The sequence below is a fragment of the Mya arenaria genome, chromosome 11, assembly GCF_026914265.1.
Source record: "Mya arenaria isolate MELC-2E11 chromosome 11, ASM2691426v1".
NCBI classification, from domain to species: Eukaryota; Metazoa; Mollusca; class Bivalvia; order Myida; family Myidae; genus Mya; species Mya arenaria.
Window position 1 is genome coordinate 20,385,169 of NC_069132.1, and position 17,347 is coordinate 20,402,515.

A 17,347-nucleotide genomic window follows, 5' to 3' on the forward strand; every position below is an offset into this window, starting at 1 on the left:
CAGCATAATGTTTGAAGCTAAGTTTTAAAGGATCAGAGCAAATGAGTTATAACCGCCAAAATGTGTCATGCCATCTAATTAAAAGGGACATATATAATACTTGCAGGATACACATTCCATCGTATGTCCTGAGAAATGCTGGCTGCTTGACCATGGTTGGATCTATGCAAAATATTCATACATGAGGCTACTCCAAAAACATCTGTTTATAAATTATATTCACCAATTTGTTAAAAACCATTAAAGGAACATATTGGACAATCCTTTCTCTATGAAACATCATAGACACTAGTTTATAAATGAATAAATGTATTTCATTTAAGTTCAATTTGGATTGTTTCATGAAGTCACAACTTAAGGGAATAAGTCATTATGGAACAAATTTTAATTGACAATTCAATCAAAACAGGTTTATGAAGTACCCCCGCACATACATGTATTTACTTTCTATAAATGAAAAAAGTAATACTAATATGTCATAATGTACAATATATAAGCATGCACAATAAACAAGAAGGCAAATGGTGTACACACACAACTTACCAGTACAAGGTAACAATTATATTTATATCTTATATTAAAACAATCTCAAACTAACTCCATAGAGTTGCTACATATCTTAGTTCTATATTGCAACTGTCCCTTACCTAGTCCTTCATAAACCAATCTCTTTGTAATAATATTCCCTGTTGATTCCAAAGTAATGAAACACTAGTGGTGCTGTGAAAGCTGTATTCACTGCCAAGCCACCAATAACAAACCATCTCATGGGAACCTCTAGTCCTATTTCTCGCTGTTTAGCTGTATCTTTGGTTTCAACACCGGCAAAATTGCATACAAGTTTCAACCATATTTTCTTTGAGACCACCCTGGAAACAGCAAGTGCAATAACTCCGCACACTGTCCGTATGGCACTGTAGTAGAGCCAGTCTGTGGTGATGGGTGGGAAAGGCTGGAGGCCTGGGGGATGGGGTGTCTCCTCCATCCACCCAAGCTGGTAGTGGAACCACCCCACTGTACACACGAGGCTGCCGATTGAGACAATATTGGAGGTGTCTCCTCTGGTGATGCTCCACACTGCAGGCTTAGGGTAGTAGACACAGGCGAGTATGGGTAGAAGGAGAAGAAATATGGGAGCATAGGGGCTTGTCAACTGGAAGAAGTCCACCTGCTCGACCACACTCAGCATGGGCGGAAGCAGCACCAGCGTCATGCCAACTCCTGCTATACAGTCCTGCAACACCATCAACATATGGTTAGGCATACTTGCAATTGGCAGCTAAATAATGCCATGTTGTTTAAATTCCTAGAACAGCTGTGATTTAGTAAAATAAAAGATAAGTGAGGTGAAAAAAAGTGACAAGTCGTTTATTTCATATATTCGTTACATGTAAAGTGCATTTTGACATTAGAGGGCAGGATCTGGTAGTACGACCCCTGCCCAGTTAGAATGGTCCTCCTTCTTGAAATAGTCAAGTTTAAACATTAACATTTTGTAAATGTTTTGCAACTTTTCTTCAATAACTATAGTCTTGTTACTTGTAAAATAACATTAAAAAGCAAATTTGTTGAGTTGATATCCCCAGCCAGATAAGGTCAAGTAGATGGCATGGAAATCACTTGTTGGTGAAATATTCCAACCGAAGCATGCGTGTGAGACTCTTATGAACATAGGATATGCATTTTGAGCTTGTTTCCAACTGTTTAAAATAAAAGAATATTGTAAATAGTGTAGCATTTTGATTTGACCAAGTAACCTAGTTTTGACCTCACGTTTCAATTTCAAGATTTTAAAAGGCTTCATCAAGCCTAACATTCTGATAAAAGTTTCATGATGATTGAACCAGTAATATTGCAAAAATATAAGCTTTCAGCGGATATACAGCCTCAAGAATTCTCTAAGATTTGACCTTATGACCTAGTTTTTGACCCCATGTGACCCACTTTTAAAGTCTACCTTGATAACATCAATGTGAACATTCTGACCACAGAATGAATGGCCCATCAATACCAATATTTAGTCCCAGATATGATTATTCAAAGATTTGACCTGGTGACCTAGTTTCCGACCTCAAGTGTCCCAGTTTCGTAAAATTCAATGATTCATCAAGGAAACATTAAACCAAGTAATATGCCTCTACTAGAAAGGCCCTCTAGTTCTCAAGATTTCACCTAATGACCTAGTTTTTCACCCATGTGACCCACTTTTGAAATGCGCGCAGATTTCATCAAGGGTAACCTTCGGTCGTAGTATGAGCATAATCTGACCAATCATTAGCATGATATGGTTAAAAAAAAAATTAAAAATATCTGACCAAATGACCTTATTTTTTAGCACATGTGACTAAGTTTTAAATTTGTTAAGAGTTCATCAATGGGTAACATTCTGCTGAAGTCAGATAAATAGTGACACAAATAAAATGCCTCTAGTGTGTTCCATTTCTTTGTAAGATTTGACCATGTGACCTATTTTTTGACCCCAAGTGACTCACTTTACATGCAAATGAGACGAGATCAAGGGAAACATTACGTCCGAGTTTGAACATATTCTAAGCAATCGCTACCAAGATATGGTTCCCGACAAAAGTTCAAAAGATTTGACCTAATGACCTACTTTTTGGAACACATGTGACCCAGTTTTAAACTTGTCCAAGACTTTATGAAGGGAAACATTATGATAAATTTCATGAAAATTGGACCAGATATAATTTTTCAAGATTTTACCTAGTAACCTAGTTTTTGATCCCATGTAACCCACTTTTACAAGGAGTTAAGCTTTCATCAAGGGGAACATTCTGACTAAGTTTGAACATAATCTGAACAATCCCTATTAAGATATGGTGAAACAAGTATAATGAACACACCCATAACCGTATGATCAGGGGGGAATAATAATGAAGATTTAATGGCTGATGTAACCATTGTAATGGCATGGCACAGGTCGATATGAAGTACCAAGAGTCAGGATATTGTTAAACAGAGTTAGCCATTCTGTAACACCATCTGACCTGTGTTGGGTAAGGTCTAGACAACCTTGCGAATATAGATTACCGAATTTGAAGAGCAATAGCATTATTACCATAATGGTAAACTTATCTATAAATTCTATATGAATAGGCTATGAAATGTAACACTTGTAACAGTATACATCAAATCCAAATACACTGACATTTCTATAAATGCAATAGTTCCTTTGTTCTCAATGCTCTTTTATTCGTATTCATTATTAAAGTGCATGTATATAAATATTTTTCTTTAAATTAAAGTAAATATGGTAGGCTTTCTCACATCATATTTTTATATTACATAGCCAAATTGGTCAAACATTTAACAAAATGGTTAATCGTCTCCACAGGGCTTCCGTTAGGAAGTATTTTACTCCCTAGAAATGGGTTAAAACTTCCAAAATTGATTCTTTGGAAGTAAAAAAACTTCCATAATTTTTAAATAAACTTCCAAGGTTGAAAGCTTGGAAGTTCAAAATATCAAAACCTGGTGTCAATATTAATTTTAAGGTCACAATTTCAATCAAGTTTTAAGAATGATGAATCATTATAGTATAAGTATGTGAATTTGGCAAGTTAAAGTTGATTTTTAATACTAATTGAAAAATCGTGGAAAAAGATATCTTATTCAGGAGACCTAAACTTCCACATTTCAGTGAAAACTTCCAAATTTGATGGAAGCCCTGTCTCCAGAAGTTCAAATAAGAGATACAATGTTGATAGAAGCAAGGTAAAGGTAAAGTGTTTCTAATGTAACTTTTTATAAATAAATTTCTGAGCTATTTTATTTTTAAATTGTAAAATAGTCTGTTGTTAAAAGCTCTCAATCCTGATTCCAGGATTAATCCTGAACGTAAGAACCCCTCAGCAGACTTTTAAAATTAATTCGTGAAAATGTGGTATAATCATTAAATATTCTTCATTTATCAAAAAACAAGAACATTTAAATGTTATAATTAACCTATTGAATTATTTAAAGCTTGATTTTACAAAAAATTGTTCTTATGAGAATAATCAGACTGTTTTTGTTTATTGTTTGTCTGAATAAATGAATAAAACTACTCATTTGGTAAAGATTTTGAAATTCTTCCACCAAAATGAAATTCAAGAGTGAGACCCTTTGAAGTTTAAAATCTTTAAAGACTAGAACTTGAGAATCTTTAGTGGTCGATATTAGACAACCCCCAAGCCCCAAGCCCTTCACTGGTAAAAATATAATGCCAAACAAGTGTCTTGTATTTGAATTTGGGCTTGTTAATCCAAAAGTCTAATTTGATGACTGTAAACATTAACAAGGGTAGCACCCTACTCCCCTCAAGAAGACCAGCATTTGTGTTCTTCTGCCATTATAAAATAAAATGCTTAAGACTGTCAGATATTTCTTTTGCTTTAATTAAAATATATAATATGATTTTAAAATACAATCTTTACACATTTGGCAACAGCTGTTGAAACCTAATATCACTTCAATTCAACATAATTCCTAACATTTTCTGGCAAATTCATAATGTTTATTTCAGAGAAGTTGAAAGAAAAGGTACATATGGCCAGTATTGGTGGATAGGGTAGAGGTGCTTTAATACAGTACATGGTATCTAAATCTTATTTCTAGCAGATGTGCATTCATTTTACATTGATGAGTTACAGGAGTGAGCCAAGTGCCTTACCAGGGCAGTGTGCATTCCGAGGTAAACTCGGCTACAGGCCACCAGCCCCGCCCACACCAGAGCCCCAAACAATCCCAGGCCCCAGGACATCTGAAACAAATACATGTGGATAATCGTAACTGATGTCAAAATGTTGATAATCAATTGCCAAAACTGACATTTTCTGGAATTTGACAAGACATCTTACAATCTATCCATCAAACTAGTATTGCATGTTGATGTTGTTTGAAGCATAATGATGACCGGTCAAGATTTTTTTTATTAAAAAACCAGAGCCTTAACATCTTTTTGACTTTATATTAATTAAAATTAATATTGGATTTTACAGAACTTTGCATATGAGTAAATATTTTGAATTGAAATTGAAACGGCACATGTATACAAACTATAAAACTACAAAATAACAAGATAAATCCAATTAAAAAACAAACCTCATAATGCCTCGATACGAGGACAAGTAATGAAAATGGAATACAAGTTCCGACTATGGTGTGTGTAGATGGCATGCCATATTCCATTTCAAATCGGTTCCCTTCCAATCTCACTGCAGGGGGTCCTGGTCTGGGCCATTTTATCATGTCTTTCAAGAACTGGCCAAAGTACATCAGTGGATACCATATTAATAGAATGTGTCTGCATAACCGTGAATCTATATTCCACAGCAAAAATGGGAAAAATGTGATGTAAAAAATTTCTCCACCTAAACCAGCTCCAAATTGCATCAAAAAGTAAAATGCTTTATTTTTAATTTTGTATGCCAATTTTTTTTCATGTCCCTCTGAATTGTGAAGGCCATTTTTGTACCCGTTTTTATGCACACCATTTACATTTCTTTTGATGGCATCATGATCAGGTCTGTTTGATTCAGTGCTCTTTTCTACGTTGTTACTGATCCCATTGTTGTCATTGGAAGTCAACTCTTCAACTGTTGCTATTTCAACTCCGCACAGTCTCTGAAAATCTGCAACATGTTGATACCCTTTAAAGTAGAAGATTAAATGTTTTAAATTTTCCATGTTAGAATTTTGCTACGATCAGAAAATCCAATGTTATATTTATTGTCAACCTTTGACAGGAACCATTCACAAAACCAAAACTATCGCGTGATTCATGGGTACACTCGATCGACGTTTCGAAATAATCGATTAAAGGTAAGGGAACAAGAACTGTTAAACCGGTTGTAGTAGGCTGACTGTATTTTGTAAGGAGGTAGTCGGAAATGCTGTATAATGCTAATTGGTTGCATTAAACTGATAAATTTAAAATGATATAAATCAATTAAAATACACAATTAGGCAGGCGCGTAGGAGCTGGGCCGCAGGGGCCGCGACCGCGACCCCAATATTCTGGCTAGTAACGGCAATGGGGCCGCGAATATTTGATACTGATTTTCTTAATGATCGCATTTTAAATAAAGTTACGGGCATATAGATCAATACCAGTCTGACACGATATTGAATAAATAGGTCACCATGTCATAATTAAACCTGTGACCATCTAGCTAATTGGCGTGTGAATGGCGTGAAAACAGTCGGCGGATTATTAAAGACGGACCTTGTAAGTGAAAGAAGAGGCAATATTAAAAAACTGTAGTTCATTGTAATAATTGCGATTTCTCGTTAAAATAGAATTGTCATTAAACAGCCACCAATACGTATTATTTCAAACTCGTCACATTAAAGCTAGACTTTAAAATGGACGTTCCAAATCAGCCTAAACGTTTTCCGAAGAGATCTTTTGGCACTAAAAAAACTGAACACATGGCATTCAACTCGCAATGGTTCCAAAGTCACTCGTGGCTTCACTATGAAAAGGTAAACTGCGATAATTTGTTATTTGGCGTAAACAGTGTACTATACCACGTGATAAATTGCGTCATAAATGCTACGTCGGAAGGCAATATTTTGATTTGAAAAAAAGACTTTAAACAAAGATAACTTCACTATTTCTTTACCATTTTAAATGAAACTTAGCGCAGTCTACGCCGCTTACGGAGCCACACCTTCGGTCTTTCCCAGAATTTGATTGATTGTTTAGTTTCATTAAACACTTCGAAAAACGTTTTCACAATACGGCCGTCTGACGGAGCACTGTCAAACATTATTTTGGAAACAGGTTTGCAAGTGTTTGATGAAACTAATGACCTCATCAAATTTCGGTAATAAAAAAAATGCGATGTTTCATTTAAGATGGTGTTGCAAATGAAAAGTTATTTTTGATTTAAGTCTTCATTTTAAGCAAATTTTTGCCTTCCGACGTAGCATTATGACGTAATTTATCACGTGGTATACACACATTGATACATTGTGGGACTTAACCGGAAAGGTTTAGATAAAAACATGAAAATTAAACCTGAACTCACTGGAAATCGAGTCATTGAATGCTTAATATGAAAAAAATCTTGATGGTAGGGGACACCCCTCCCGAGCCCACCCCTTCCGCGGCCCCAATATCAATTTCCTTCCTACGCGCCTGTTAGGTGCTCGTACAAACATTGTAGCTAGGGATATGTTCTATTTCAGTTAAACACTTCTGTAACTAAATAGTTAACATTTAAGTGACAGTTAAATATCATGAATTAAGGTAAAAATTATGAATAAGTTTGATGAATACAAATGTATGTTTGTTTGAAGTTAAGTCTTTTGAGGGCTTTTACTTAAACCTGGGCCAACATGCCATCATTCTGTAGAGTTATTCATTTAAAAAAATATAAGTAGTTTTATTGTTTAATGATTATGTATTTCTAATCAGCATCTGGTATGTTGTCAGATCAAGAATTTTAGAAGCATTTTTCCAATCATCACCAAATTTTGTCAGGATGTGTTTGGGCATATCATTTTGTTGAAGATTGATAACCAGCCATATTGCACTTGAGACTCAGAGTTATTGACATTGAATTATAGAAATTACTTAAAATAGGTATTGTCTGTTCAATTACTTCACAAGTCAGAAGCTTTTTGTCAAATCATCACCAAATTTGGCCAGAATGTGTATGGGCATAATATATTCATGGACCTATAAACCTTTATAGGTCCGTGATATATTGCACAAACTGGAAAACAAGCCATTATCTCTAGAGTTATTCAAAATTTATTGCCCTTGAATTATAGAAATTACCAAAAACTAAGAAGCCTGGTTAAATCATAACTGTATTAGGTCAGAATGGGTATGGGCATTATATCACGGATAACTTTGATAACCAACCATGTTGCTTGTATCACAAGAGAGTTAACAACCCTTGAATTATAGAAATTACTTAAAATATGTCTTGTCGATCAATAACTTTAGTTAGAAGCCTTTGTCCAATCATCAACAAATTTTGTCGGAATTTATATGGGCATACAGTATTATACAAGATCCATAACCAGCTATATTGCTTTAGTCACTCAAGAGTTATCACCCTTTTATACAGAAATAACCTCACATCAGTCTTCTCTGATCATTTTAGAAGCCTTTGTCCAATCATCACCAAATTTGGTCAGAATGTGTATGTGCATTATATCTCTTACAAGTTCGATGACTAGCCAGTATCACTCTAGTCGATTAAGAGTTAAATCGCTTTAATTATAGAAAATAACTTTTATCACTTTTGTCCAATCAATCACTTTAAAAGCATTTGTCTTACCATCACCAAATTTAGTCAGAATGGGTATAGGCATAATATATCAGACAACTGCGATAATTAACCATAATTATTGCTCGAATCACTCAAGAGTAATTGCCCTTGAAGTATAGAAATTTATACTTTAAATTGGTCTTGTCCTATCAATAACTTAAGTAAGAAGCCTTTGTCCAATCATGACCAAATTTGGAAAGAAAGAGTGAAATTTTGGCATTATATTGCACATGTGCAATAACAATGTATATTGCTGAAATATTCAACATATGAGCTTGAAATATACTTATAGCAAACATATGACTAAGTTTCATGAATAATTTTTAGAAAATAAACTTGTAAGGCTGTGTTTGTGTTCCCTGAAAATTTACCGCACACACATAATGAGTGAGGTTGTGCACACAAACTGGTTTAAACCCCCAGTAAATTTACGTTTTACTAACCGTTCCAAGGCGGTATTATACACAATTCTTGATAAACATACCTAGTTTTATATATATATATATATATATATATTATGTATGCACTGTGCTGTTTGTGGAGTATTGTGCTGTTCTTCCATGTTTCTTGTTTGTGATTTTATGTTCTATGTCTTTGGCGTTTATTCAGTGCCATTAAACCGGGTTTATGTCTTAACTTTAAGCTACTGAGCTTGTTTCTGCAGCTTTTCGCATAAATATTGACCAACATCATACAATAACAAATCAAATGACTAAGTCTCATAGAATTTGAGTGTATAGTATGGCCTTCAACTTTTGGAAAATGTTCTACAAAGTGACCAATATTTGACCTAGTGTATATTTTACCAGAAATGACACACAAGCAAGGTTTAAATATCACAGAGATACAATGTGAGTGACTTTATGGGACCAAGTTTCATGTGAAGTAAAACGGAAATGTGGACTCTAACATTTAACCTGATCTTTTGGACTGGTCAAGACCCATTATCAAACAAAGCAACAACACCATATCGTTACTGTGATTTGCATTGAAACCAGTTGGCATTTATATTCATATTTTATGAAGGCCATTCAAAATACGGTGAGTTTCTGAACAAGTGAAGATTTTGAAATTGTCTCACAAATATTTGGTGATCATATAAATCAAGTTATTTTTTATAGATACTGAAAAGCAGGGCTTCTAAAAACCGGCAATTTGCCGGTCTGGACCGATTTTGACCAAGCCAGACCGGTTTCAGTTTCAAAAAGTATTTTAAAAAAATCGGTCCGAATTTTTCTTCTTTTTTTTGTAATTTCGGTCCGAAACGACTAAGTAAGTAAAAGATGTAGAAATTGTAATACACAAACATTCATGGGTCATTCACACATTCAGAACTACATCCAATAGGCCAGTGTCTTGGTTACCATGAGACCAGCTGATTTTCCGCTACGCTGATCACTCTATAGCCTATCTGTTAATTAGCAGATGCTTGCAATCGGTCCAGTCACGTGTTTTGGTATAAGCAGAAGACACAATTAAACAAACTGTGTGTTAATTATCTGCTTGTAGCTTTCCTGATTAAGTGTTAAAATCGGTCCATATTTTCACATCGCAATATGCTATGTCGTCGTCGATCATTACATGATATCCGTTTGTTGATTACAAAACGGTTAAATTTAAATTGTTATAAAGAACCATTGCTGGTTAAAAACGGCTTTAAAGATAAATGCATGTCATTGTTAATCCGTAAAAGCATTAAAATACCGAATTAATTAACGTCATAATAATATAATACAGGTCTTTCTTTTTTGAGTGTGTGTGTGTGGGGGGGGGGTATTTTTTTATTATTTTTTTTTTTTTTTTGGGGGGGGGGGGGGTCGTCGCCGGGTCCGGACCGATTGAGGTTCCAAGCTCGGGATATCAATTTGGGTTGTATGTAAATATTTTATTGATTAAACATAATATATACATGAGTATAATGCTACCAAAGTAATGTTTTATTGTTAAAAAACAAAACAAAAAATCTCATATGATCCAAACTTTCGGATAATCAAGTTTTTTTATATGAGAGAGTGAGTGATAGAAACTAATGATGTTGAAATGTGTACCGCACAACAAGTTTTCATTATTGTCAAGTTGTCTGTTTAGAAGTGCTTTGAAATAACATAGTCACACCAATACCAGCTATATTTCTGTTTATTGTCATCATACAAATCTAAAATGTTTCTGTACTTTGGTCTTTTATGTATGAAACATATTTTGTGGTTATCAAAACAGTGAGAATCAATTCATTCTCTTCAAGCTCCATAGTATACATGACTGACTACTGTTAAACATGTAGAATGATCAGTTTTTTGAGGATATTTCGTTGGAGTTGGGGCTATTCAAAGGCCATTTATTTTAATCCATGCAGATTTCTGTTTTATATCATCAGCTTAAGTATGGTAAGAAAGGTTTAATACATCAAAAGGCCATTTCAATTAAACCAGTCCTATTAAGATTCATAAAATATGCAACCGTGTAATGATATTAAATAATAAACAAGGTTGAATGACAAGAACTCTAAAAATGCACGTATGTATAGTCAGAACATGGATTAAGGTATTGACTAAAAAAATAATTATATTTCATCTTAACTATTGGAATATTATGCACTGGTATTTTCTAATGTTTGTCATAGTCAACCTTTTTTTATACGAATTGAGCCATAGCTGGCACAATCAAGTGTTTGCTAAATTTCATGCAGAAGCATTATGCGCCATATTGTCCCATATACATGATATAGTGGTCAATTTTCATAGAGATGATTAGAAACTCTAGTTTCATGAGTGTGTACAGATATAATATTTGACCAAGCAAACAAGTTTTTCAATATCTACATTATTACAAGGGTTGAACAAGGATTTGACGTGAGAGAGAGATCATACGATAACTTGGTGGAACAACTCCTAACATCATTAAAATATTAAACTAACAACTAAACAATTTAATGGTGTATTCTATGCATATTCTACTTTATAATCATAAGAAGTTCACTTGCACAGTTTTCCACTTTCTTTTCATGTTAAGGGCAGAACTTGTACAATACAACCAATTTTCGGATAACTGACATTATCATGATGTGACTATTATCAAAGACTGGATTACTGCACTGCAGAATTGATTCATATAAATCATAACACTATATAGGAATGACTTTATACATTTGATATTTATATTTTACTTCCAAAACATGAAAAAAGTATAAAAATAGAGATAGACCGAAGAATAGAATGGATAGCAGTTTATAATTAATCCATTTTTCATTTTTAGTCATGTCAGAGGAGGATAATGGCTTTTTATCATATCCAAACCAAACTATAATAATGAGGTCATACAGGTGCAGAATATAACAAAGAATGGGAATATGTAAATTTATATATTTGTTTATGAAGGGTTTTCTATTGTATATATATATATATATATATATATAATTATATATATGAAAACGTACAGTGAAAATCATGTCTGCAAATATCATATTCATGTTAACACTCCTTTTTCATATTGCACACTGTCTGGGTACATCCTGTTTTGGATACTGCATACAGCAAAGTAGCATGTACCGATTTATCAAAATCTTCATGGAATATAATGCAACAATCAAGCAATATGGTTTTGTCCATCATGGTTCGCAGTATTTATTGACAGCATTTTCAATGTCCTGCATTGTCTTCAACACAGCTGTTAATCGCTCATCATCCATCTCAAACCGCACAACATCAGATTTCTGTAAAACCAAGTTTAATTTTGATTATGAATGATGTACTTGCAGTTAAAGATACTCGCTCATGTCTTTGGACCAAAAATTAGTTTTCACAGTAATGCATCTGAAAACACGTATTATTTTATTTTTATTTTACTCTATGATATTGAAATGAGCATTTAAAAAACACATGAGCAAGTCCCTTTAAAATTGTAGAAAATGTTCAAACATATTGAAATTATCTTTAACATATGTAATGCTTATAACATTTGGTTGCAGGTGGTAATGAATGTATGAAGAGGGCCAAGATGAACCTACAACACACACCTAATCAAAATGACCAAAAGTCAGTGGATATTTAGGATGTTGCTGTTTGTTTTGGTAGTAAGTCGAGTGGTGAATGCAGAAGGGTTCTAAGGGACATTAAATAAAGAAGAAGATAGCATCTTTTCACTTTCACCCCTCAAAGTGGTTACCAAGTAATTTAATGGTTGATAAGGAGGTTGGTCCTAGTAAAGCAAAATCTTTAGTATTCTAAAGAAGTCAAGACATTGTCAGCTGGTTGTTCCAAGGTTCAAGGTATGTGATGATAACTGAAGCTCACAGTTGCAACGGAAGTAAGTGGTTGCTAAGGATGTCATTTGTTGATTTGGATGTAGGAAATTGCTAAGGAAGAACGTGGTTGCTAAGGAAGTCATTTGTTAAGAAAGTTAAAGGTTGCAAAGGTAGTAATTTATTGCTCAGGAAGTCAATTGTTGTTAGGAAGTCATTGGCTGAAAAAGAAGTCATTGATTGCTATGGAAGTCAATGGTTGCTAAGGATGTCATTGGTTGATATGGATGTAGGTAGTTGCCAAGGAAGAAATTGGTTACTTAGGAAGTCATTGGTTGCTTAAGAACTCATTGTTTAATGTTAAGGAAGTTAAAGGTTGCAAAGGAAGTAATTGCTGCTAAGGAAGTCAATGGCTGCTAAAGAAAACATTGGCTGAAAAAGAAGTCATTGGTTGCTATGGAATAAGGTAATTGCTAAGGTAATAATTGGTTCCTAATAACGCTATTGCTTGCTTGGGAAGTCATTAATCCCTAAGGCTGTCATTGGTTGCAAAAGATGAAGGTAGTAAATAAGATATTCATTGCTTGGTTAGGAAGGTACTGATTCCTACGGAAGTCATATAGTGCTAAGGAACTCATTGGTTGCTTTGGGTGTAAGTTGTTGGTAAGGTTGTCATTTGTTACTAAGGTAGTCAAAGGTTGGTAAGGATTGCATGTGTTGCAGAAGATAAAGGTAGGTCCTAAGGACACAAGTGGTTGCTAAGGTCATAAGTGGTTGCTAAGCAAATAATTGGTTGCGCTAAGTAGGTCTTTGGTTGCTTAGGAAGAAAGCTGAAGCTGAGGAAGTCATTAGATGCTAAGGAAGTCATTAGTTGCTTAGTAAGTAAGTGGTTGATAAGGAAGTCATTGGTTGCAAAGGGAATCATTGGTTGCTAAGGATGTAGCTGGTTGATAAAAAGAAAGTTGTTGATAAGGAAATCATTTGTTGTTAAGGAGGTTGCTGGTTGCTAAAAACAGAAAGTGGTTGCAAAGTCATTGTTTGCAAAGGAAATCATTGGTTGCTAAGATGTTCGCTGGTTGCTAGGGATGAAAATGGCTGCTCAGGAAGTCATTGATTGCTTAGAAAAGAAAATGGTTTCTTAGTTAGTTGGTGGTTGATAAGGAAGTCATTGGTTGCTTAGGCTCTCATTGGTTACTAAAGATGTAGGCAGTTACTAACCACTACATGTGGCTCCATACCAAATATATAGGGTCCGCTTCTTGCAATTTCAGAGAAGATTTTCAAAAAAATACTAAGTAAGTTCAGAAAGTTGAGATCCCTGACCCTGGGGGCATAATTTGAACAATTTTGGTGAAGAACCATATGCTAGCCTTCATATCAAACATCAGAGATTTTGCATCCTAAACCCACTGACTCTTCCAACCGGGGTTGTCTTTCTAAAACTGCACTTTGCTACAAATACTAAAGAATATAGTAATTTAGTGAAACTGAAACAACAAGGTTTTATGGAATTTGATAAAGGACCAAATTAGGCACATTTCTCTGAAATTGTGTTGAAATCTGACCAGAGTTCTACATGGAACCATTTTATTTAAAGGGAATCTAGAAGAGGACCATCCAAGGAAAATTCCTGTAAAATATTGTTGCAATTGACCAAGTGGTTAAGGAGGAGAAGATATTTGAAGGAAGACAGATGGACGACAACGTAAGACCCCTATCACAAAAGCTTGCTCTGTGCTCAGGTGAGCTAATAAAAAAGCATGCTTCTCTATACCTAAAATTTACTCCTTCATTACAAAACATCAATGCACATTACACTTTGGTTAAGATTACCTTTTCACTCTTTTCTTTTGGTCCTATTTCTAATTCCATGATAGCTGTAGGGGCATTGATTTCATCAATATGTCTTGCTTGTGATTTAATGTCAATTCTCCATGAAACATGGTTTAATGTGTTGTTCCATGTAGACTTGGATATGAGAGCTTCATGGATCTTGTTCTTGTGGTTCTTCCAGAACTTCCTGAAGGCGTTGGCCATGTTTTCTGTGATGCCACCTTCTGGCTTCTTCACCTGAGATGTGAGGAATGCTTCACATTGGTTAAAGTCCATGTCAGCCGACACCAAAATCTACAATACACAGAATATTGAGTGTGTGAAATACCTTGTTTCAAAAGTGTCCCTCCATTTCTGAAAACAATGAGCACTTTATTTTCTATGGACACCATGGCAAAACAAATGGGAACAGCAATTGTCATTCATTGTTATGATACTGCTATACTACTTTACTAAGCAAAACATTATTTGTGGAAACAATTGAATTTTGAAAAAAAAAGCATTAATATTTACTATAAAAATTCATTGTAATCTGCTGTATGTAACCTGTATATAAATGTAAGTTAGCATTTTTTACTTTAAATAAACACAAAGTGTCCCTTGGACAGGAGTTAAAAGGTGTTTTGTTTGCTTCAATGGTAAAAGTGCCTGATGCCCCTTATGCCTGTCTCCGTTAACACAACATCTGAAAAGTACACGAGACTGTAAAAAGTCTGGTGTTATTGCAACTTTACATGGATGCCAAAGGATGAATTGCTAGTTTGTTATGAAGGGAATGGGTCAAAGTGCTGTTGGCTAGAGATGATATTAGAGTGAGCTAATTGAGCGTTATAGAGGGAAATTGATAAAGTGAAAGAAACAAAATACAGAAGAGGTTGATATGAACTGAGAGCTTATTGAAAGGGGCGGGGAATAAGGTAAGAGGTTCTTCATGCCTTGTTCAAGGCCTTTCCCTGGTAAGATATTGTGACCAATTTGAAGAAATCACAAATTTTGTCACATTCCACCTAGCAATGTCATACTCTATTCAAGGATTTTTGTGTTAATTTTTAACAAATATAGATTCAAATACTTATTCCTTAAATGCCTAGAACAGTCTCAAGTCAGAGTCCAGGCTGCAAATATTTGCTATAATAGTATATTAATTTCCTTCTACCATCAATAAAAGTAAGGAATGATGGTGAAAATTTATCAATATAATCCCATTCCAAACTGATGAAGAACAATTTTTTCATCATTTTTTAATTTTGTAAATCTAAAACTGAGTCTAGACTTGAGACTGTTTGTAGTAAGAAAGGTTAAAAGAGAAGGAATCATGTTGGATTGTTAACTACATATAGATTAAGCAAAGTGGGATAGTATGAAAATGAGTTGTGTAGAGTGGAATAGTGTGATAAGACATTAACAAAGATATAAAGAGTTGAAATGGAGATCGATTACTAGGATGAGGATGTGCAGTGTAACAGAGTAGACTGGATTGAAAAATGTGTAAAACAGATGATTAAGGGGGGCAAAAGTGGATTGCATAAGAGTGTAGTTACTGGTACTGGGGCATCTAACAAATTTGATTCTGTAACAGGGACAAATAAAATCCTTGAACTAGCTAGGTGGAATGAAGATTGTATGAAGTGACAAATCACTGGAAACAAATGGAGTCAAGCTTGGTAGATAGGAGTTATGGAGATAGCTTCTAATTATTTAGACTAGATGGAATTAAGACCATATGGATGGTGTTATCTTAGCATGCGCTCTCTTGAGATTCAACCCGCGCAGATGCGAGACATAAAAAAGTGTTCGGTATTTCCAAGAGAAAATAAGAGTGTCTTTGTGCAGTTTGAAGGGTTTTAGTTTAGTGATAAAGGATATTTAGGACTAGGGGAACCAGAAGACCCACGAAACACCTTATATAAGTTATAATGTCATAATGCAAGATGAGAATAGTATAGCCTGTGTGTATCATCTATCGGTGTACTAAGACTTCCGTTGCTTACTGTTAAATCGACGTTCATATAAATGTATAATTTTTAATACATATATGTTGAGGATTTAATTATCTTTCAAATTATGTGGCCATAAAAAGTATTTCTATAGTATATGTCCGACACCTGACCTATTTGTTGACATAGATGTCGGCCATTTTGTTTTGTGACGTATGTACAATCAATCGGTGTATATGACATTTTCAGTAGATAACAATACCAAACATGGAGGTAACGTGACCGCGAATATGCACATTGTTAAGAAGCTCCTGTCAGTGACGTCATCAGCTATATAAATAGATGAAATCGGGAAAATCTGATCTGGGTTTTGCGAGATTCTAGCAATAGCAATGGCTTACATTTAGAAAGTTGAATTAGAATAAAGGAAAAAAATGTAATTACGTATATGTTTTAATTTCTGGGGAATTCTTACGTGTAGAAACGACATGGTCTTCAAATGTTTGTAGCTGACTATTCTCTCGAATGAATATAAACAATCCGAAGTGCAGGTACCCGTTCACGTGATCGTTATTCGGCATGTTTCGGATTACATCGATAGACGGTATACACCGATAGATGATACATTTGAGTATACTATGGTTGGATTACACAAATAGACTGGTGCACCGTAGAAGAGAGGAATTGTTACATCAAGTGGATTCCAAGAAATAAGACAACAGTGGCTTGACTTGGCAGATAGGAATTATGGTGAAATCAAAGTGACAAGACAGCATATATTTCAGATTCGAGATATGGAGGTGGGGGTGTGTCAATAAAATCACATACCTTTAAAATTGAAATACATTTTGTACTCAATGCGTCAAATTCTTCAGTGCTTAAGTTAGGAAATATTTCGCTCTTAAGAAAATCATTGGTTATTTCTGATTCACCGTAGTATGTTCGTTTTGTGATCCCATTTAACAGAGCAACAATATTTTTGGTTTCGTCTGCCATTTTCAAGTCATGTGACTAATTTCTGAGATTGGAAGACGCTTATTAAAGTTTGCGTA

General features: G+C 34.6%; 2 protein-coding genes across 2 annotated transcripts; both read right to left on the bottom strand.

Moving 5' to 3' along the window:
• Positions 1-201: 201 nt before the first annotated feature.
• Positions 202-5,797, bottom strand: LOC128207901 (sphingosine-1-phosphate phosphatase 2-like). The gene is made up of 3 exons (XM_052911087.1): positions 5,104-5,797; positions 4,673-4,762; positions 202-1,234 (listed from the first exon to the last, which is right to left on the bottom strand). The coding sequence occupies exons 1-3, from the start codon at positions 5,686-5,688 to the stop codon at positions 656-658; spliced, it is 1,254 nt and encodes a 417-aa protein (XP_052767047.1). The 5' UTR covers positions 5,689-5,797; the 3' UTR covers positions 202-655.
• A 5,834-nt stretch (positions 5,798-11,631) lies between these two features.
• LOC128207902 (COMM domain-containing protein 1-like) lies at positions 11,632-17,301 on the bottom strand. The gene is made up of 3 exons (XM_052911088.1): positions 17,124-17,301; positions 14,359-14,652; positions 11,632-11,997 (listed from the first exon to the last, which is right to left on the bottom strand). The coding sequence occupies exons 1-3, from the start codon at positions 17,289-17,291 to the stop codon at positions 11,893-11,895; spliced, it is 567 nt and encodes a 188-aa protein (XP_052767048.1). The 5' UTR covers positions 17,292-17,301; the 3' UTR covers positions 11,632-11,892.
• Between the last annotated feature and the right edge of the window lie 46 nt (positions 17,302-17,347).

Excerpts from the sequence above, each read along its gene's own strand:
- LOC128207901 (XM_052911087.1), bottom strand. The coding sequence starts at position 5,688 with ATGGAAAATTTAAAACATTTAATCTTCTACTTTAAAGGGTATCAACAT. Across the intron at positions 4,763-5,103 it reads TCGTATCGAGGCATTATGAG|ATGTCCTGGGGCCTGGGATT; the intron begins GTTTGTTTTTTA and ends TATTTGTTTCAG. Across the intron at positions 1,235-4,672 it reads TCGGAATGCACACTGCCCTG|GACTGTATAGCAGGAGTTGG; the intron begins GTAAGGCACTTG and ends ATGGTGTTGCAG.
- LOC128207902 (XM_052911088.1), bottom strand. The coding sequence starts at position 17,291 with ATGGCAGACGAAACCAAAAATATTGTTGCTCTGTTAAATGGGATCACA. Across the intron at positions 14,653-17,123 it reads AATGTATTTCAATTTTAAAG|ATTTTGGTGTCGGCTGACAT; the intron begins GTATGTGATTTT and ends TGTGTATTGTAG. Across the intron at positions 11,998-14,358 it reads CAAAAGAAAAGAGTGAAAAG|AAATCTGATGTTGTGCGGTT; the intron begins GTAATCTTAACC and ends TTGGTTTTACAG.